This window comes from Oncorhynchus tshawytscha, linkage group LG16, assembly GCF_018296145.1.
Source record: "Oncorhynchus tshawytscha isolate Ot180627B linkage group LG16, Otsh_v2.0, whole genome shotgun sequence".
NCBI lineage: Eukaryota > Metazoa > Chordata > Actinopteri > Salmoniformes > Salmonidae > Oncorhynchus > Oncorhynchus tshawytscha.
The window spans coordinates 80,150,661-80,174,367 of NC_056444.1; the positions used below are offsets into that span (position 1 = coordinate 80,150,661).

Consider the following 23,707-nt stretch of genomic DNA (forward strand, 5'->3'; position numbering starts at 1 on the left):
GTATAGCAAATATTAGGAACACTTATTGGGTTGCAGCCATCCCTCCCTTTTGCCTTCAGAACAGCCTCACTTCGTCGGGGCATGAACTCTACGAGGTGTTGAAAGCGTTCCACAGGGATGCTGGCCCATGTTGACTCCAATGCTTCTCACAGTTGTGTCAAAGTTGGCTGGATGTCCTTTGGGTGGTGGACCATTATTGATACACACGGGGAAACTGTTGTGTGAAACCCAGCAGCGTTGCGGTGTGCCTGGCACCTACTACCATATACCCTGTTCAAAGGATCTTGTCTTTCCCATTCACACACCATCCACGTCTCAAGGTTTAAAAATCCTTCTTTAACCCGTCTCCCCTTCATCTACACTGATTGAAGTGGATTTATCATAGCGTTCAGCTGGTCAGTCTCATGGAAAGAGCAGGTGTTCCTAATGGTTTTGTACACTGTGTACATTTGCCATGAGTCTTTATACAATGGTTAGCCCCTGATTAAATTACTTCTCTGATCTTATGAAAGCTAACAATTACACTACATATTGCATGATTTTAGAAAATTCTTACCAATTGTCACCAAGCCATAGAATATGTTCAATTTGCTTGATAATCCCTAAATTTTACCACACCCAGACTCCATGTAGAAGACGTTTGACCGAGATGAATCTCTGATTATGGTTTTAGCCAAGTTAAGAGTGTGCTGGTGCACTACGATCTGGTGCTGTCTGGGAATGCAGAAGTCCTCTTTTTCCCTGTACATTTCTTTTATTAAAGACTTAATTACAAATTGTTCCATGTGAATCTGGTGTTTAAATCATTAAAGAACTATACATTCTCAACTTTTCATAAAGGATTTTATCAACAGCATTCAATAGAAACAGCTCAAATTCCAAAACATCCTTACAAAACTGCTGAAGTACAACACATACATTCACAAAATGATAACCTTTGACCTTTAACCCACAGCACAGAATAAAAGGCAGATTGGGAAAGACTCAAAGCCTTTGTCATCTACCACAATATTGAGAATTAACACGACAACTCAAGACGTGTACTGTTACACAGTCGGACGACCAAAGCGATCTGCCTGGCCAAGTCACTATAAATATTTATCGATCAATGAGAAAGCATTATCTTTCCAAATGTTCGATTAAAAAGGACAAATCAGAATAGTTTTTAACTAGAATGCAAGTTTCATGCGACATACTGTAGGTTTGGCACTGAAGGGTGAAAGTTTGAGTCGAGACGAAAAAGGGTAAAACATCCAGTCTAATCTGTAGCGATTAAGATCTAAAAAAAAATATATATATTTTAGTCTGTTTTTAATTTTCCTGTTGCATTACACACAAAACACAATGTCCCATGTGTTGATGAGCACCAAAAATCCACTTCAAATGTATATTAACTAAACAAATCGTTTTGAATGACAGGAGAAAAGATAAGCAACCCTTCACACATCAACAAAATTAATTGGCACCAGTAAAAAAAAAAATTGTTTACATTTTTACCCCCCCATCATCATGCTGTTTTCGACCAATAGGAAAACAACTAGTATGTAGGGGAAAAAACATGATCCTTTCACTATTGATTATGACGTAAACCAAATGAACATATTTAGATAAACGTACATGCCAGGGTTAGAGTCGATTTCACCTTTATCCAATAAATTCCGAAGCTAATGCAATTCAACTCAATTTAAATCCACCTATGAATCAAATTTAAAATGACTTTCACCCCGAATTAACAATTAAAAATGTCCCAACACGGACGAGCTAGGAAATATTCATAGGACCTCTTGGAAAATAAATCTACTAAACATAAAAAGAGAATTTGATCTCTAGTAGGTGCTTTTGAATCTGGAAATGAGCAGAATCCGTCATAACAATTGAAGAAGCATTGCCAACCTTAGTCTCATGATCATGTTGAATCTGAAACGTCTTCTGGACTTAATCATATCATAGTGTCGACTACAGTTATTCTCTGGAATGCTGACTCTCAAAAACACGCCTAGTCTTCACTGCCAGTCTACCAAGGTCAACCTGCTAACAGAATAGAGTAGCAATAGCATAACTTTAGATATATCTGTCTCTAAACCACACTCATCATAATGTAGGTCAACAGTTTCAGACATACCACATCTTCAACAGGCACCTCTACACCCACACGTCTTCAACAGGCACCTCTACCAGCTCCACACCCACACGTCTTCAACAGGCAGCTCCACACCCACACGTCTTCAACAGGCAGCTCCACACATCTTCAACAGGCACCTCTACCAGCTCCACACCCACACATCTTCAACAGGCAGCTCTACCAGCTCCACACCCATTTATGAAGCACAAGGCTTTATTTAAGACCTGTTCTGGAACCTGTGGCTGCACGTAACGACCAATAAGAAGTCTTCCAACAAGATAACAGACACCACCATACACCATATGTCCAGGGCTCAATCACAGCACAGAATGATAGATCACAAACTCACACCCACCCAACTCTCTGAGTTAAATGGATCTGTTTGGCTGTCAGAGAAAGCTATCTGTGCCATTGAGAAAGCTAAGCTACAGATTCCCAGGGAGCCTTTCTATCACAGAGGTGAAACTCTTACCATTACACTGGTCAAATATGTATGCTTCTTACACATACAGAAAAGGCATTGAGTAAGAAAAACACAGAGAGAGAGAGAGAGAGAGAGAGAGGATGATGTAGAGGACAAGAGGGATACAGACCCAGTCAGTAAGTCAGTAACAGGGGGCCTGTTGCCCTGCCTAGAAGAATGGTAGGGGTCAGGGGTTGTAGATGCCCAAGGCTGGTTGCTTGGTTGTTTTCTGCTGTTAGTTCTATCTGTGGAGAAGTCATTTCTCCCGGTAGTACAGCAGGTACATCTTCAGAGGCTCCGGGAGGGGCAGACAGAGAATCCTCTCTCTCAAGATGTTTATAGGTGGTTCTGCCCGGAGTAGCTCCCCTGTCTCCCTCTCTGCCTCCTCCTCTTCTTCCTCCTCCTCAGCCTCCTCTCCCGCTCCCCGGGTTGCCCTTCCCTGCTCCTCCTCCTTCTGGCCCCCGCGGTTATTGTTGTTGTCCAGGGGGGCGGAGGTAGGGAGGGCACTGCTCAGTACCACAGAGTTGCAGTGGCGCCGATGAATGCGCCGACGTTTAAAGCGCGGGCCGTACTTGTGCAGCCCACTGACCCCCAGGCCCCTGCCTCCTCCAAAAGAGCCCCGGCCTCGTTGCTGACCCCCCCTGTTGTCCGTGGTCACTCTCAGGGTGTGGCGGATGGCTATACGAGCCAGCTCTTGCAACGTCCGCACCTCAAACGTGGCTGCTCCGTGGGTCACCAGAGAGATGATCCAAAGGAAAGGACACAGAGAATGATGGGAAAGTTAGAAAACGGTTAACGTGAGTATTGTTTCCATGGTGACAAAAAGTTATTTTGGGGGTTATCTATCGTCAATCAACTCTTTAAAAAAAAAAACAGAAGGTACGAACAGACAACTAGAATGGCCGAGTGTCTGCCAGTAGAGAGTACTTAGCACCTCTAAACAGTACCTAGCACCTAGCACCTCTAAACAGTACCTAGCACCTCTAAACAGTACCTAGCACCTCTAAACAGTACCTAGCACCTCTAAACAGTGCCAGTAGACAGTACTTAGCACCTCTAAACAGTACTTAGCACCTCGAAACAGTACTTATCGCCGATAGAGAGTACTTATCACCTCTAAACAGTGCCGATAGAGAGTACTTATCACCTCTAAACAGTACTGGTAGAGAGTACTTATCACCTCTAAACAGTACTTATCACCTCTAAACAGTACTGGTAGAGAGTACTTATCACCTCTAAACAGTGCTTATCACCTCTAAACAGTACTGGTAGAGAGTACTTATCACCTCTAAACAGTGCTTATCACCTCTAAACAGTGCTTAGCACCTCTAAACAGTACCTAGCACCTCTAAACAGTGCCAGTAGACAGTACTTATCACCTCTAAACAGTACTTAGCACCTCTAAACAGTACTTAGCACCTCTAAACAGTACCTAGCACCTCTAAACAGTGCCAGTAGACAGTACTTAGCACCTCTAAACAGTACTTAGCACCTCTAAACAGTACTTAGCACCTCGAAACAGTACTTAGCACCTCGAAACAGTACTTATCGCCGATAGAGAGTACTTATCACCTCTAAACAGTGCCGGTAGAGAGTACCTAGCACCTCTAAACAGTACCTAGCACCTCTAAACAGTACCTAGCACCTCTAAACAGTGCCGGAGAGAGTACTTAGCACCTCGAAACAGTACTTATCACCTCTAAACAGTACTTATCACCTCTAAACAGTACCTAGCACCTCTAAACAGTACCTAGCACCTCTAAACAGTGCCAGTAGAGAGTACCTAGCACCTCTAAACAGTACCTAGCACCTCTAAACAGTACCTAGCACCTCTAAACAGTACTTATCACCTCGAAACAGTACTTATCACCTCTAAACAGTACTTATCACCTCTAAACAGTGCCGGTAGAGAGTACCTAGCACCTCTAAACAGTACCTAGCACCTCTAAACAGTACCTAGCACCTCTAAACAGTGCCAGTAGACAGTACTTAGCACCTCTAAACAGTACCTAGCACCTCTAAACAGTACTTAGCACCTCTAAACAGTACTTAGCACCTCTAAACAGTACCTAGCACCTCTAAACAGTACCTAGCACCTCTAAACAGCGCCAGTAGAGAGTACTTAGCACCTCTAAACAGTGCCAGTAGACAGTACTTAGCACCTCTAAACAGTGCCGGTAGAGAGTACCTAGCACCTCTAAACAGAACCTAGCACCTCTAAACAGCGCCAGTAGAGAGTACTTAGCACCTCTAAACAATGCCGGTAGAGAGTACCTAGCACCTCTAAACAGTACCTAGCACCTCTAAACAGTACCTAGCACCTCTAAACAGTACCTAGCACCTCTAAACAGTACCTAGCACCTCTAAACAGTACCTAGCACCTCTAAACAGTACCTAGCACCTCTAAACAGTACCTAGCACCTCTAAACAGCGCCAGTAGAGAGTACTTAGCACCTCTAAACAGTACTTAGCACCTCTAAACAGTACCTAGCACCTCTAAACAGTACCTAGCACCTCTAAACAGTACCTAGCACCTCTAAACAGTGCCTAGCACCTCTAAACAGTGCCAGTAAACAGTACTTAGCACCTCTAAACAGTACCTAGCACCTCTAAACAGTACCTAGCACCTCTAAACAGTGCCAGTAGAGAGTACTTAGCACCTCTAAACAGTACTTAGCACCTCTAAACAGTACCTAGCACCTCTAAACAGTGCCAGTAGAGAGTACCTAGCACCTCTAAACAGTACCTAGCACCTCTAAACAGTACTTAGCACCTCTAAACAGTACTTAGCACCTCTAAACAGTACTTAGCACCTCTAAACAGTACTTAGCACCTCTAAACAGTACCTAGCACCTCTAAACAGTACCTAGCACCTCTAAACAGTACCTAGCACCTCTAAACAGCGCCAGTAGAGAGTACTTAGCACCTCTAAACAGTGCCGGTAGAAATGTGCAGACTGATTCTACATGTAGAAATGGGAGAAATGACGGCTGTCAGTCCTTATAACACGCCGCACCGGAAAGCAAGCGAACAGAACCCGTACTGTGCAGAGCGACAATCGGTCTGGCGAGTCATGTCCTTTGAACTGACTCCCATGTACAACAAACTGATGAGGCACTCACGTAGTGGGGCGGTCTTTGATGTTTTGATGTTACTGGTGTAATCTTTGGGGAGCACCAGGGGAGCGAAGGACACAGCAATGATCTTTTTGGTCTCCCAGCTGCTCTGGCCTGTACGCGTGATCTTGGTTAGCTAGAAAGGGGAAAGCAAGAGGTTATGAGTGCAAAACAAGAGGTTATAACTGCACAACAAGAAGTTATAAGGGCAAAACAAGAGGGTACATTAGAGCAGTGGTTCTCAAACTGTGCCCCCTCCCAAATTGTTTCAAAAAATAATAAAAACATGTATTTTTTTTAAAGGAACTCAGCCCGGCTTTCAATTTACCGTTGAAAGTTGTAATAGTAGAATGCACAAGGTGACATTTTGTAGTTGGGTATTTCATCATCAGTTCCTCTTGTTATGTCAGTCATTACAGACCATTAGAGAAATGTCCAGATCAACGAGCCCATGTCAGGCTGTTTTATTGTTTAGCCCTTAAATGTTGTTGTAATGTTTGAGTCACTCGGATATCATCACATGAATACACATTAGACATGGTCAAATGTATAGAATTGGACGACAATGGGATTTAAACCTGAAACTTCTCTCTACCAACAAGAGGGGTGTGAACAGTTTGTGTCATGAACAGTGCTTGTGCCTGTAGAATTAGACGTGTGTGTGTGTGTGTGTGTGTGTGTGTGTGTGTGTGTGTGGGGGGGTGTTCTCCAATGCTAGAAAGGAGGCCCGAGTAAAACAGTTTGGTAACCCCTAGATTAGGGTACATCCTTGTTGTGTAAGGGTCAGGTAATAGTACTCATTGAACATGTATGCATTTCAGTGCGAGTGTGTTGGTGTTTATACACACCTTCTCCTCTAGGGGCAGTACCAGAATACCCCCCACCTTCAGCAGGTTCATCATGTATTCTTCATGGTCTCTCTGCACCCCCGCCCCACAATACACCCTGTCATACTGCCTGCTCTCAGAGGGGATCTCCAGGCAGTTCCCCGCCACAAAGGAAGGCTCGCAGAACTCAAACCTAAAAAACACAAATACAGCATAAACAAAGAGACAAAAAATGCATATGCAGGCTACACATGAAGTCACTGATGTCGACAGACAGACAAGACTGCTCTAGACTGCTCTAGATGGGGAAGGAAATCAGAGGTAAAGTGTCTCACTTGTCAAAGCTTTCGCTGGTTTTGATGAAGTAGTCTAGCTTCTGGTAGGCATACTCAATCACATCAGCATATAACTCCACCCCATGGTTCACACCAAATGGACCTGGAACCAGGATAACAACAGAACAATGTGAGTTTTGTACAACCCACAATGAATTTTAATAAAGAAAATGCACTTTTCCAATCAGCTGGCTGATTTCCCCATTTCCAGTCCCAATAAGGCCCAGAGTGGTTGTACCGTCTGCTACAGTAACTCACCCAGTATGAGTCCCAGAGTGGTTGTACCGTCAGCTACAGTAACTCACCCAGTATGAGGCCCAGAGTGGTTGTACCATCTACTACAGTAACTCACCCAGTATGAAGCCCAGTGGTTGTACTGTCTGCTACAGTAACTCACCCAGTATGAGGCCCAGAGTGGTTGTACCGTCTGCTACAGTAACTCACCCAGTATGAGGCCCAGAGTGGTTGTACCGTCTGCTACAGTAACTCACCCAGTATGAGGCCCAGAGTGGTTGTACCATCTACTACAGTAACTCACCCAGTATGAGGCCCAGAGTGGTTGTACCATCTACTACAGTAACTCACCCAGTATGAAGCCCAGAGTGGTTGTACTGTCTGCTACAGTAACTCACCCAGTATGAGGCCCAGAGTGGTTGTACCACCTGCTACAGTAACTCACCCAGTATGAGGCCCAGAGTGGTTGTACCGTCTGCTACAGTAACTCACCCAGTATGAGGCCCAGAGTGGTTGTACCGTCTGCTACAGTAACTCACCCAGTATGAGGCCCAGAGTGGTTGTACCGTCTGCTACAGTAACTCACCCAGTATGAGGCCCAGAGTGGTTGTACCGTCTACTACAGTAACTCACCCAGTATGAAGCCCAGAGTGGTTGTACTGTCTGCTACAGTAACTCACCCAGTATGAGGCCCAGAGTGGTTGTACCGTCTGCTACAGTAACTCACCCAGTATGAGGCCCAGAGTGGTTGTACCGTCTACTACAGTAACTCACCCAGTATGAGGCCCAGTGGTTGTACCGTCTGCTAAAGTAACTCACCCAGTATGAGTCCCACCATAGTGCTGAGGTACCCCGTCCCACTGCCCAGGTTGAGGAAGGACAGGCCAGGGTGCAGGTCCAGGGCCTCCATCACCTCAGAGTAGATACAGGGTGCTGAGAGGTGGATGTTGCCGTGCCTCCAGGCCAGGTCCTTGTAGGCGCTGTCACGGTACTCCTCCAGGTAGTAGTCGGCCCGGTCGATGGCCCTGAAGGCTCGCTCCACCAGGTCCGAACGGATGTAGTGTGCCTCCTTCAGGTTGTCAATCAACTCGTCATTATCCTCCCCAGCGCTCACAGCTCCTCCCATCTTAGCTGGAGAGAAGGGTAACTTCTGGGCCTTTATCTGAAGAAGAGAAATGCAATTGTTATCTGCAATTGAATTCAAAAGTGTCTCTTGCATTGCGATGACTAACTAAATAAAAACTTCAACAAAACCGCCTCCATGTCATATCTTGTACATTTCAGATTAAAACCAGCCATCCCTTTTTGCATTAAAATGACCAATACTGAAAGAGCTACCTAAAAAGTCTTCCTCAACACATTAGGTGTGATCGCCGTACCTGTGGCTTGTACCGGTGGCTTGTACCAGTGAACGACGCCAATGGGGAGATGATAGGACTACCAGCCAAATGTTTACTGGGCCTGTTGTGTCATAAAGCAATAGAGAAGAAAGGAGCTTGATGATGCCCAAGAGACATTGTGTTTGATTGCCAAATGACTCATGCAAGCACAATAAATAAAGTGTGAAATGTAGGAGAACATTTTCTTCGATGGTAATAACTATTTCAGAATAACATTAGGTACGAATTTTTCAGATATGAAAAAAAAAAAACACGACCATAGGATGGCGCTGTAGAACCTGGCGGACCTGTGCCTTGGGTTAAGAGAAAAGTCTTACCCAATCCAACTCTGACCAGAATATATCAATAACATATGCGCGAACCCATGTCATTTAAATGGCTTAGTTACTATCTACATAGTTTAAAAAAAATTGGTTGTCACATTGGAAATCTGAAAAAAGACAAAACAGGCAACAACAATCGTAATCTGAGTCTTCCACGCACGCAGACAGCAAAACAAAGATTCGGTACAAGGCAAGGACGACAGACAATACACATACAGCCACCAAAATAACTGCAATATATAATTACCTACAATTTGATAATCAATTGTTTCGTTTTAAAATGCCGATTGCTGCTATTGATTTGTTCGTCTTCAGGCTTTTGTTCGGAAACGCTCACACAGTGTGCACCGCTAGCTACACGTAAACGTTCAACCAGCCGACGTACTTACGTCACACGTACGTTATGTAAATCCGACACATTTTTACTTAAAAAATTATATTTTTACAATCGAATAAACGTTCTGATTGGTTATTGATTAATACCATTTCTGAAAATAATTGGCCTAAACATAAAATAGTAATTAAACAAGCACAATGCTAAAGTGAATGTGATAGAGAATAACTTTCTTTTTCCAAAAGGAACTTCAGTATGTTGTAGGGCTATATGATTGCTCACATTTCATCACTCCTGATTAATATAGCACACCAATCAGTTGAATACGATTTTTGTACTTAACTTTAGGATTAGGGTTGAGCTGGGATGATGTGGACATGAAGCTATAGATTTAGGGTTTAGCTGGGATGTGGACATTACAGTTTTTTCCAACTGCTTACACACAAAATATTTTCATGTCACACGATTTTTGAAACCTCTCACTCAAAGTGCAAAACTACACACCAAATATCCAAAACCATGAGCTATTTCTCAGCCTTTGACTCAGTTGTCAATTACATAAAACACATTTTTCAAAACACTACACACAATTCTCTACCTAAAACACAAAAATCTAACAGGAAGTGACTTGCTTTCCTTTTCCAAACACAAGCAATCAAAATGCTACACTTATTCACCAGGTTACACACACACTCCTCATATGTGCAAACACTAATAGCTTAACTGATCACTAACCAATCACTGCTTTACTGTAGTATAGGCCTATAAATAGGTCAAAGGATGACCTGTTTTGAACAATGGATGCCAACAATGGACAGAGAGCCAGAGGAGTAGGAGGAAGAGGAAGAGGATGAGGATGAGGGCAAAGAAGAGAAGGAAGGAGAGCCATCTCTGATGAGATTAGGGCAACACTTGTTGATCATGTGATCAACCACAGTTTGACCATGAGAGAGACTGGACTGAGAGTCCAGCCCAACTTGAGTCGATTTACATTGGCGTCAATATTTCAGAAACAAAAGATAATAAGACCAGGTATGCAAATATATAATGACAATTTTAGCATTACAGTAATGTACTGTAAAATACGTATGACTGCATAGTATTGCATAAACATTTGTAACTCTAAGCCATCCATTTACTGCACTGCATTGAATGAATGAGGTTGGTTATCATGCTGTACTACATTTTTTTGTACATTGTTTACAGTTCCTATGCTGAACACATACTGTGTTTGAATTCTGTACAGAGTGGAAAGGCAAAGACATCATGGAGGACGAGGACGCTTGTTTACAGATGTACAAGAGACTGCAATTATAAATATGGTTTTGGCCAACAATGCAATTAGGATTAGAGAGATAAGAGAGCATATAATGAATAATGACACCATATTTAACAACATCACAGAGTCAAGAATATGCGACATGACTTTGTAGAGGTATGTATGCAACACTACTTTCAGTACTTCAGACCAGATTTACTCATCTGTATATCCTTTTGTCTGTTACAGAGAGTATTGGAGCTGGATGCCCATGTAATTCGCCATGAATTTATTTATGTGGATGAGGTTGGCTTCAACCTCACCAAAACCAGGCGCTGCGGAAGAAATGTAATAGGACAGAGGGCAATTACCAATGTCCCTGGACAGCGTGGGGGTAATATAACTATGTGTGCTGCCATCACTCAAAACGGGGTCCTCCATCACAATGCCACACTGGGTCCGTACAACACCGGCCATATGCTCACTCTTCTGGATGCAATTTACACAATGATTGTCCACTATCCAGATCAGGAGCCTGCTAGATTTGTGGTTTTATAGGACAATGTTAGTTTTCACCGGGCTGTTCTGGTCCAAAACTGGTTTGCCACCCATCCACAATGTGTAGTTTTGTACCTACCCCCATATTCACCTTTTCTAAATGCCATAGAGGAATTCTTCTCAGCCTGGCGCTGAAAAGTGTATGATCGCCAACCCTATGCCCGCATGCCGCTTTTCCAGGCAATGGAGGACACATGTGGGGACATAGAGGTTGCCTCTGTCCAAGGTTGGATACGCCATGCTAGGAGATACTTCCCTCGATGTTTGGCAAGAGAAAACTAATCTTGTGATGTGGACGAAGTATTGTGGCCAGACACAGGCCGGAGAAGAGATGAAGCGTAAGCTTAGCACTGGTGGGTTGAGCTGGGATGTTGACATTAAACTAGGGTTAGGTTTAGGGTTGAGCTGGGATGTGGATATTAAACTAGGGTTAGGTTTAGGGTTGAGCTGGGATGTTGACATTGAACTAGGTTTAGGGTTGAGCTGGGATGTTGACATTAAACTAGGGTTAGGGTTGAGCTGGGATGTGGACATTAAACTAGGGTTAGGTTTAGGGTTGAGCTGGGATGTGGACATTAGACTAGGTTTAGGGTTGAGCTGGGATGTTGACATTAAACTAGGGTTAGGGTTGAGCTGGGATGTGGACATTAAACTAGGGTTAGGTTTAGGGTTGAGCTGGGATGTGGACATTAGACTAGGTTTAGGGTTGAGCTGGGATGTTGACATTGAACTAGGTTTAGGGTTGAGCTGGGATGTGGACATTAAACTAGGTTTAGGGTTGAGCTGGGATGTTGACATTAAACTAGGGTTAGGTTTAGGGTTGAGCTGGGATGGTGACATTAAACTAGGGTTAGGTTTAGGGTTGAGCTGGGATGTGGACATTAAACTAGGGTTAGGTTTAGGGTTGAGCTGGGATGTTGACATTAAACTAGGGTTAGGTTTAGGGTTGAGCTGGGATGTGGACATTAAACTAGGGTTAGGTTTATCAACCTGAATACAACGGGTGTAGTCTAAACTGTGAAACGCTTTCTTACAAGCCTTCCCAATGATGCATAGTTAAACAATTTAAATATAAATGCAAATAGTATATCAGAACTATATACAGGGAGTACCAGATCAATGTGGAGCTATATACAGGGAGTACCAGATCAATGTGGAGCTATATACAGGGAATACCAGATCAATGTGGAGCTATATACAGGGAGTACCAGATCAATGTGGAGCTATATACAGGGAGTACCAGATCAATGTGCAGGTGTACGAGGTATTTGAGGTAGATATGTACATGAAGGCAGGGTGAAGTGTCTAGGCATCAGGATAGATAATAATAAGGTATTTGAGGTAGATATGTACATGAAGACAGGGTAATGTGACTAGGCATCAGGATAGATAATAATAAGGTATTTGAGGTAGATATGTACATGAAGGCAGGGTGAAGTGTCTAGGCATTAGGATAGATAATAATAAGGTATTTGAGGTAGATATGTACATGAAGGCAGGGTGAAGTGTCTAGGTATAAAGAACAGAGGAGCAGCAGCAAATGGTGTGTGTGTGTGTGGTCGGTATGTTTTGTCGGTGTGTATGTGTTGTCGGTATGTGTGTGTGTGAATATGACAGTCACACACATTATAATACAATGATGTACAAACAATACATCTAAAATATAATGTGTGTATGTCTATCTGTGTGTGTGTGTCACCTCACAGTCCCCTCTGTTCCATGAGATGCTGTTTAATTTGTTTTTTTTAAATGTCATTCTGTTTGCTGAGTAACTGGAAATGGAAGGGAGTTCCATGGGACCACGGCTCTGTATAATACTGTGAGTTGCCGTGAATTCGTTTTGGACTTGGGGTCTGTGAAGAGACCCCTGGTGGCATGTCTTGTGGGGGGTATGTATGGGTGTCTGAAGAGACCCCTGGTGGCATGTCTTGTGGGGGGTATGTACGGGTGTCTGAGCTGAATGTTATTTGATTATGCAGACAATGTGGAATCTTCATCACAGTCATATATGCACAGTCACTTTAACTATACATTCATGTACATATGTACATACTACCTCAATTGGCCCGACCAACCAGTGCTCCCTCACATTGGCTAACAGGGCTATCTGCATTGTGTCCTGCCACCCACCACCCGCCAACCCTTCTTTACGCTACTGCTACTCTCTGTTCATCATATATGCATAGTCACTTTTACCATATCTACATGTACATACTACCTCAATCAGCCCGACTAACCGGTGTCTGTATGTAGCCTCGCTACTGTATATAGCCTCGCTACTGTATATAGCCTCGCTACTTTTATGGCCTCTACTGTATATAGCCTCGCTACTGTATATAGCCTCGCTACTGTTTTTCACTGTCTTTTTACAGTTGTTTTATTTCTTTACTTACCTATTGTTCACCTAATACCGTTTTTGTACTATTGGTTAGAGCCTGTAAGTAAGCATTTCACTGTAAGGTCTACACCTGTTGTATTCGGCACACGTTACAAATAAACTTTGATTTGATGGAAACTCAGTGGTGAAGTATTATGTAGCTGAAAGTAACGTGTCAGCCTATTAATTGTCCAAATATTTAAAAAAATGTTGAGGTTGAGGTCTTCGAGAATGTTTTTGAACCAAATACGGTGCTTTTAGTTGTAGATGTATTTAAGACCAGTTTATTATGAATCACCCATTCTGACACTGACTGTAAATACTTATTTAGAATTTCAACGAGGTCACTGGCTTTGGGTGCTGACATGTAGAGTGTGGAATCCTCTGCATACATACACTACCGTTCAGAAGTTTGGGGTCACTTAGAAATGTCCTTGTTTTTGACAGAAAAGCACATTTTTCTGTCCATTAAAATAACATCAAATTGATCAGAAATACAGTGTAGACATTGTAAATGACTATTGTAGCTGGAAACAGCAGATTTTTAAAAATGGAATATCTACATATTGTACAGAGGCCCATTATCAGCAACCATCACTCCTGTGTTCCAATGGCACGTTGTGTTAACTAATCCAAGTTTATCATTTTAAAAGGATAATTGATCATTAGAAAACCATTTTGCAATTATGTTAGCACAGCTGAAAACTGTTCTGATTAAAGAAGCAATAAAACTGGCCTTCTTTAGACTAGTTGAGTACCTGGAGCATCAGCATTTGTGGGTTCGTTTACAGGCTCAAAATGGCTAGAAACAAAGCACTTTCTACTGAAACTCGTCAGTCTATTCTTTTTCTGAGAAATGAAGGCCATTCCATGAGAGAAATTGCCAAGAAACTGAAGATCTCGTACAACGCTGTATACCTTTCCCTTCACAGAACAGAACAAACTGGCTCTAACCAGAATAGAAAGAGCAGTGGGAGGCCCCGGTGCACAACTGAGCAAGAGAACAAGTACATTAGTGTCTAGTTTGAGGAACAGATGCCTCACAAACTGGCAGCTTCATTAAAACATTACCCACAAAACACCAGTCTCAACTTCAACAGTTAATTCTATTTTTTTAAATCACATCATTTAATGTTTACAATTGTTCAATATTCTATTTATGTCACGTATTGTGTGTTATGTATTTTAAATGAGTGTTTTGCAATTATTAGTCATGTAAATTATGCATTTCTTCAGTTTCATCTGTGAGCAAGAATAAATCAACTTGGGCCCCTGAGTGGTGTAGTGGTCTATAGCACTGCATCTCAGTGCTAGAGGTGTCACTGCAGTCCCTGGTTCGAATCCAGGCTGCATCACATCAGGGTCACATTGGGTGGCGCACAATTGACCCAGTGTCGTCTGGGTTTGGCCCGGGGTAGGCTTGCCTCGTTAAATAAAATAAAATACTCAAACTGATTGGGTGGCTGTTGGAGCCAGCAAAGGGTGCTTTACTATTTTAAGCAGTGGAATTACTTCAGCTTCCTTCCACGCCACTTTAGTCTTTGGTTAAAGACATAGCAAATAGGGGTGGCAATACAGCCTGCTACCATTCTCAATAGTTTCTATCTAGGTTGTCTATACCTGGTGGCTTATCATTATTGATGGATAACAACAGTTTAGCACCTCTCCCACATTAGTTTGAACAAATTCAAAACAGAAATCCTTCCTTTTATTTGAGACAAAACATTTATTTTTAGTTCTAATTACGTTGGTAACCAGTTTATAATGGTAATAAGGCACCGCAGGTTTGCGGTATATGATCTTAGATCTTTCATACAAAATAATATGGTTCACTGTTCAACGTGGTCATTTCACTTCTGCATTTGTCCACTTTACTAGTGAAATAGTCGTTGAAATGATTGGCAATATTTAAAGGTCTTGTTATAAATGATACATTAACTTCAACGAACGATGGAGCTGAATTGGGTTTTCTGCCCATGAAATCAGTTAAGGTACTCCAAAGTATTTTTCCATTGTGTTTTATGTCAATTATCTTGGTTTGGGAATATAATTTATTATTCTTTTTTGTTAGGTTTAGTCACACCGTTTCTCACTTTATAGTATGTCAACCAATCAGCTGAGCAGCCTGACTTGTTTGTCATCTCTTTTGCATAATTTCTTTGATCCATCTCTTTTATTTTTTATTTTTTATTAATCATCAATCCAGAGGGCTCTCACAGTTTTCACAGCTCATTTCTTAACAGCTGCTTGCTTGTCAACAAGTGGCATGAATCATTTTACAAATCCTTCCAGCGCTGCATCTGGATTGACTTCCTCATTCACATCTGGATTGACTTCCTCATGCACATCTGGATTGACTTCCTCGTGCACATCTGGATTGACTTCCTCGTGCACATCTGGATTGACTTCCTCGTGCATATCTGGATTGACTTCCTCATTCGCATCTGGATTGACTTCCTTGTGCATATCTGGATTGACTTCCTCACGCACATCAGACCAACATGCATTTCTTTACGTCTTCAACAAGTGTCCTGAGAAGACATTTTAAATTAATTTAGGCCCAATTTTAGCTAATCCAGTCAGTCAGGTACTTGTGAGTGTCAGTTAGTTTATGTGTGTGTATGTGCGTGCGTGTGATGTTTGGCTGAAGATACTGAACCTGAAGTTTGGCTCTCTCACTCCTCCCAGACTTTTGGAAGGGAAGGTGGACAACGAGGGCCTTCCTCTGACACCGCCTGATATAGAGGGCCTTCCTCTGACACCGCCTGATATAGAGGGCCTTCCTCTGACACCGCCTGATATGGAGGGCCTTCCTCTGACACCGCCTGATATAGAGGGCCTTTCTCTGACACCGCCTGATATAGAGGGCCTTCCTCTGACACCGCCTGATATAGAGGGCCTTCCTCTGACACCGCCTGATATAGAGGGCCTTTCTCTGACACCGCCTGATATGGAGGGCCTTCCTCTGACACCGCCTGATATGGAGGGCTTTCCTCTGACACCGCCTGATATGGAGGGCCTTCCTCTGACACCGCCTGATATAGAGGGCATTCCTCTGACACCGCCTGATATGGAGGGCCTTCCTCTGACACCGCCTGATATGGAGGGCCTTCCTCTGACAACATCTGATATGGAGGGCCTTCCTCTGACACCGCCTGATATAGAGGGCATTCCTCTGACACCGCCTGATATAGAGGGCCTTCCTCTGACACCGCCTGATATAGAGGGCCTTCCCTCTGACAACATCTGATATAGAGGGCCTTCCTCTGACACCGCCTGATATAGAGGGCCTTCCTCTGACACCGCCTGATATAGAGGGCCTTCCTCTGACACCGCCTGATATGGAGGGCCTTCCTCTGACACCGCCTGATATGGAGGGCCTTCCTCTGACACCGCCTGATATGGAGGGCCTTCCTCTGACACCGCCAGATATAGAGGGCCTTTCTCTGACACAGCCTGGTATAGAGGGCCTTCCTCTGACACAGCTTGACATAGAGGGTTAGGGTTGTTAGTTTGGACATCATATAAGAGCTGAATTATGTCGTAGGCTACCTCTACCCCAAGATTACAGTATGTATGATGTCCTATGTAAAGCAGCCTAAGAAAAATTGTCTATGGTCAATTCTATTTTTATAGATCCTATATGATTTCTACCGCTGACTCAAATATCTGATTCAAATATCCCAGTAAACACAACATTTGAGATTCTACTACTTGTAGATTCCATGTAGCCCAGCAGATGTCAGTGCTCATCCACGTCAGTGCTCATCCACTTCAGTGCCATCCAAGATGCTCATTCAGTCATGTATGATGTCATCAAAAACAGTCCTAAGAAATTTTGGCAATGGTCAATTCTATTTTTTAAAATTGTTTTATTTCTGGCAACCCATAGCCTACAAATATGGCATCTCAAATATCCCAGTAAACACAACATTTGAGATTCTACTACTTGTAGATTCCATGTAGCCCAGCAGATGTCAGTGCTCATCCACGTCAGTGCTCATCCACTTCAGTGCTCATCCACTTCAGTGCTCATTCAGGTCAGTGCGCAACATGACATCAAAAACGGTCCTCCATTTTGGCAATCAACAAAAAAAGAGTTTTTTAAAATTGTTTTATTTCTGGCAACCCATAGCCTACAGTGTATGGCATCTACACACATATAGACGCAGGCAGCCTACAGTGTATGGCATCTACACACATATAGACGCAGGCAGCCTACAGTGTATGGCATCTACACACATATAGACACAGGCAGCCTACAGTGTATGGCATCTACACACATATAGACACAGGCAGCCTACAGTGTATGGCATCTACACACATATAGACGCAGGCAGCCTACAGTGTATGGCATCTACACACATATGGACACAGGCAGCCTACAGTGTATGGCATCTACACACATATAGACACAGGCAGCCTACAGTGTGTGCAGCTTGTTTTGCATATTATTTTGGCTTTAATACGTGTCACACATCAGTTCGTAAACAATGTAAAACAATGATATATCATTGAGTTAATAAAGCCGCGTACAAACAGGCAGCTCCAAAATGCAGGTGTTTCAGCTTAGCTCAGTGCTTTCAGTGGTGATGGGGCAGGCCAGCAGAAAATAGGAGCATTGCACTGTGATTGGCTCAGCATTGCACCGTGATTGGCTCAGTGTTCTGTCACTCATGGGGACACTGTCACCCGCCTTTAGTAAGGGTAGACATCAAGAATGTGAGCCCTTTGGGTGCTGCCATAGAGTTACATTAGAAGTGCCCTTCCAAGAAGGCTCACAGATAAAATGACATCAAATCACGTTATAAATACAGTAGCTTTGATTGGACTGATCATGTCAATATCATACTTTCTAAATCTTAGCTAGCAGTCATCATCATGAATCAAGTCGACAATCTACTGGCAAATCCTTTTTAATCCTTGTCATATGAAGATAAATAATGAAGACAAATTATAGATAAAATGTATCGGTGCTCATCGGCCATTAGACATAAACATTACACAACAAATTGGAAATCGCAAATTCAACATTGAGTGGTTTGGACGGAATCGGTGACAGTCATCCAAACTCGGAATTGTAAATCTTTTTCTTTGATGACAAAAATTCCAGACGAAGGACCGCGGCGCACAACAAGGTGAGTCCAAAAAGGTCTTATATGCTGCTGCATAACTGATGTAATATTCCAGGGAGAAATGGTCGGCCATATCAGCTATGTTTTTAAAAAGGCAGTAAATGAGGCAGAATGAACTGTTTCGCTGCCAGACAAGGCTCCGCTGATAGCCAGCTGTAGCGGTGGTAAGGATTCACTCCGTGGTGCTGAAAATAAAGCTCTGCTGTTGGGACAGATTTATGTAGGTCCTGTTTGTGGGAACCGCTTGTCACCGTTATAGTGCAATTCATGTATTGTTTAATGTTGTTGTGTAGTGGCTTTGCTGGCATGCATCTAAACCTTTATCTTTTTTTTTTAGTTCGCCCCACCAAGATTTACATGCTAAAATCGGCAATGAGTGTATGGCACCTACACACATATAGACATAGAATACAGTGTATGGCACCTACACACATATAGACACAGAATACAGTGTATGGCACCTACACACATATAGACACAGAATACAGTGTATGGCACCTACACACATATAGACACAGAATACAGTGTATGGCACCTACACACATATAGACACAGAATACAGTGTATGGCACCTACACACATATAGACATAGAATACAGTGTATGGCACCTACACACATATAGACATAGAATACAGTGTATGGCACCTACACACATATAGACATAGAATACAGTGTATGGCACCTACACACATATAGACACAGAATACAGTGTATGGCACCTACACACATATAGACACAGAATACAGTGTATGGCACCTACACACATATAGACATAGAATACAGTGTATGGCACCTACACACATATAGACATAGAATACAGTGTATGGCACCTACACACATATAGACATAGAATACAGTGTATGGCACCTACACACATATAGACACAGAATACAGTGTATGGCACCTACACACATATAGACACAGAATACAGTGTATGGCACCTACACACATATAGACACAGAATACAGTGTATGGCACCTACACACATATAGACATAGAATACAGTGTATGGCACCTACACACATATAGACATAGAATACAGTGTATGGCACCTACACACATATAGACATAGAATAGTGATGGCACCTACACACATATAGACAGAATACAGTGTATGGCACCTACACACATATAGACACAGAATACAGTGTATGGCACCTACACACATATAGACACAGAATACAGTGTATGGCACCTACACACATATAGACATAGAATACAGTGTATGGCACCTACACACATATAGACATAGAATACAGTGTATGGCACCTACACACATATAGACATAGAATAGTGTAGCACCTACACACATATAGGCACAGACATAGAATACAGTGTATGGCACCTACACACATATAGACACAGAATACAGTGTATGGCACCTACACACATATAGACACAGAATACAGTGTATGGCACCTACACACATATAGACACAGAATACAGTGTATGGCACCTACACAACATATAGACACATAATACAGTGTATGGCACCTACACACATATAGACATAGAATACAGTGTATGGCACCTACACACATATAGACATAGAATACAGTGTATGGCACCTACACACATATAGACATAGAATACAGTGTATGGCACCTACACACATATAGACACAGAATACAGTGTATGGCACCTACACACATATAGACACAGAATACAGTGTATGGCACCTACACACATATAGGCACAGACACAGAATACAGTGTATGGCACCTACACACATATAGACACAGAATACAGTGTATGGCACCTACACACATATAGACACAGAATACAGTGTATGGCACCTACACACATATAGACACAGAATACAGTGTATGGCACCTACACACATATAGACACAGAATACAGTGTATGGCACCTACACACATATAGACACAGAATACAGTGTATGGCACCTACACACATATAGACACAGAATACAGTGTATAGCACCTACACACATATAGACACATAATACAGTGTATGGCACCTACACACATATAGACATAGAATACAGTGTATGGCACCTACACACATATAGACATAGAATACAGTGTATGGCACCTACACACATATAGACATAGAATACAGTGTATGGCACCTACACACATATAGACACAGAATACAGTGTATGGCACCTACACACATATAGACACAGAATACAGTGTATGGCACCTACACACATATAGACACAGAATACAGTGTATGGCACCTACACACATATAGACATAGAATACAGTGTATGGCACCTACACACATATACAGTGTATGGCACCTACACACATATAGACACAGAATACAGTGTATGGCACCTACACACATATAGACACAGAATACAGTGTATGGCACCTACACACATATAGACACAGAATACAGTGTATGGCACCTACACACATATAGGCACAGACATAGAATACAGTGTATGGCACCTACACACATATAGACACAGAATACAGTGTATGGCACCTACACACATATAGACATAGAATACAGTGTATGGCACCTACACACATATAGACATAGAATACAGTGTATGGCACCTACACACATATAGACACAGAATACAGTGTATGGCACCTACACACATATAGACACAGAATACAGTGTATGGCACCTACACACATATAGACATAGAATACAGTGTATGGCACCTACACACATATAGACAGACAGAATACAGTGTATGGCACCTACACACATATAGACAGACAGAATACAGTGTATGGCACCTACACACATATAGACACAGAATACAGTGTGCACCTACACACATATAGACACAGAATACAGTGTATGGCACCTACACACATATAGACACAGAATACAGTGTATGGCACCTACACACATATAGACACAGAATACAGTGTATGGCACCTACACACATATAGACACAGAATACAGTGTATGGCACCTACACACATATAGACACAGAATACAGTGTATGGCACCTACACACATATAGACATAGAATACAGTGTATGGCACCTACACACATATAGACACAGAATACAGTGTATGGCACCTACACACATATAGACACAGAATACAGTGTATGGCACCTACACACATATAGACACAGAATACAGTGTATGGCACCTACACACATATAGACACAGAATACAGTGTATGGCACCTACACACATATAGACACAGAATACAGTGTATGGCACCTACACACATATAGACACAGAATACAGTGTATGGCACCTACACACATATAGACACAGAATACAGTGTATGGCACCTACACACATATAGACACAGAATACAGTGTATGGCACCTACACACATATAGACACAGAATACAGTGTATGGCACCTACACACATATAGACACAGAATACAGTGTATGGCACCTACACACATATAGACACAGAATACAGTGTATGGCACCTACACACATATAGACACAGAATACAGTGTATGGCACCTACACACATATAGACACAGAATACAGTGTATGGCACCTACACACATATAGACACAGAATACAGTGTATGGCACCTACACACATATAGACACAGAATACAGTGTATGGCACCTACACACATATAGACACAGAATACAGTGTATGGCACCTACACACATATAGACACAGAATACAGTGTATGGCAGACACAGAATACAGTGTATGGCACACACATATAGACACAGAATACAGTGTATGGCACCTACACACATATAGACACAGAATACAGTGTATGGCACCTACACACATATAGACACAGAATACAGTGTATGGCACCTACACACATATAGACACAGAATACAGTGTATGGCACCTACACACATATAGGCACAGACATAGAATACAGTGTATGGCACCTACACACATATAGACATAGAATACAGTGTATGGCACCTACACACATATAGACATAGAATAGAGTGTATGGCACCTACACACATATAGACATAGACACTCACACGTTTGTTTTACTACCCTTGTGGGGACCAATCAATTGATTCCCATTCAAAATCCTATTTTCCCTAACCCTAATTCTAACCCTAACCCTAATTCTAACCCTAACTCTAATTCTAACCCTAAACCTAACCCCGTTAAGCGTAAGTCATAGTCCACAGATGCTAGAGCGCAAAAGTCCGGAGTCCCATTGTGACATAGCTACAGGGTTCTGAGATCATTATCCAAGGGGACATACAGCCCGAACCCGCAATTCCCCACAATCCGGTCAACTTCCTCTTGTCATTTGAATGTGTTGACAGTTAGAGAAATGGCTTGAGCTACGCTGAGAATTCGAAAAGTATGAAAGCCAATGGTCCAATATTCTAAAACACTCCTGTGCGTACACGTTTTGGATTCAGATAGACGATTTAGCCTAAAATAGTATTTTTCCTTGTGGGGACCTGTGAAATGTCCCCAGTTGTCTGAATTCTTCTTGTTTTACTATTCGTGTGAAGACGGACTTCTGGTCCCCACAAGAATAGTGAAACCAAACACACACACACACACACACACACACACACACACACTAATAAATGAAAGCGACAGATACTATTGTCTATAATTCTTTATTAATGTTTTTATTATTTTTTATTATTATTGATAACATTAAAACGCCCACAATAACTGACATCACTTCTCTAGTTTATGACATTGACACAGGAACATGGGAACAAATGCAGAGTCACAATTTCAGCCCAACTACAGAGTTAACTTCCAAAAGATAACAGGAGACCCAGAGAACACATAGCCAAGAGTTGTCTGGTAGCAAAGGAACAACCACCTCTACAAAAGTAACAAAACTCCTTACTATCTATCATTGTGGAAGTGCTTGTAATTTTGGAAGTTTGTAATTTCCAAAAGGATATTAATAATATGAATGCCTAGAAAATGGCCAATAGAAATCTCTCTGTAAAAATTGGCTAGCAGGACAACCCTTGGCTGTGCATTTTGTCACTAACTCTATGTACTTTTTTTTGTTGAACTTTTCTTTAATACAACAACAATAACACTGTTCTTTAATACAAATATATACAGAGGTTTCAACTTGTTTAAAAAATAATGCCCTACACACTAATGCATTGTCTATAATAAAGTTGATTTTCATTAGATTTTTTTCCTTCACAGAAACTGTCCATGCAGTTTGGTACCTGAATCGTCGTAATTAGGTCACAGTTTCTTTACCATTATAACATATTGATGTTTTGTGTCTCTGTAACAGCGTGAATGTGTCACCACGGCAACAGGCCTGCCTGCCTGTCAAAGACATATA

The 23,707-nt window shown here is 42.2% G+C and overlaps 1 protein-coding gene across 2 annotated transcripts; it reads right to left on the minus strand.

Moving 5' to 3' along the window:
* Window positions 1-826: 826 nt before the first annotated feature.
* Window positions 827-9,193, minus strand: LOC112247102 (protein-L-isoaspartate O-methyltransferase domain-containing protein 2). Of its 2 annotated transcripts, none has more exons than XM_042299751.1 (7): window positions 9,072-9,193; window positions 8,477-8,558; window positions 7,917-8,259; window positions 6,864-6,966; window positions 6,550-6,721; window positions 5,708-5,837; window positions 827-3,305 (listed from the first exon to the last, which is right to left on the minus strand). In XM_042299751.1, exons 3-7 carry the CDS (start codon window positions 8,221-8,223, stop codon window positions 2,842-2,844), a joined length of 1,176 nt encoding a protein of 391 aa, XP_042155685.1. In that variant the 5' UTR covers window positions 8,224-8,259; window positions 8,477-8,558; window positions 9,072-9,193; the 3' UTR covers window positions 827-2,841. The 2 variants fall into 2 exon arrangements, with proteins under 2 accessions (XP_042155685.1, XP_042155687.1); XM_042299753.1 differs by having other exon boundaries at window positions 9,068-9,193.
* Window positions 9,194-23,707: the final 14,514 nt, after the last annotated feature.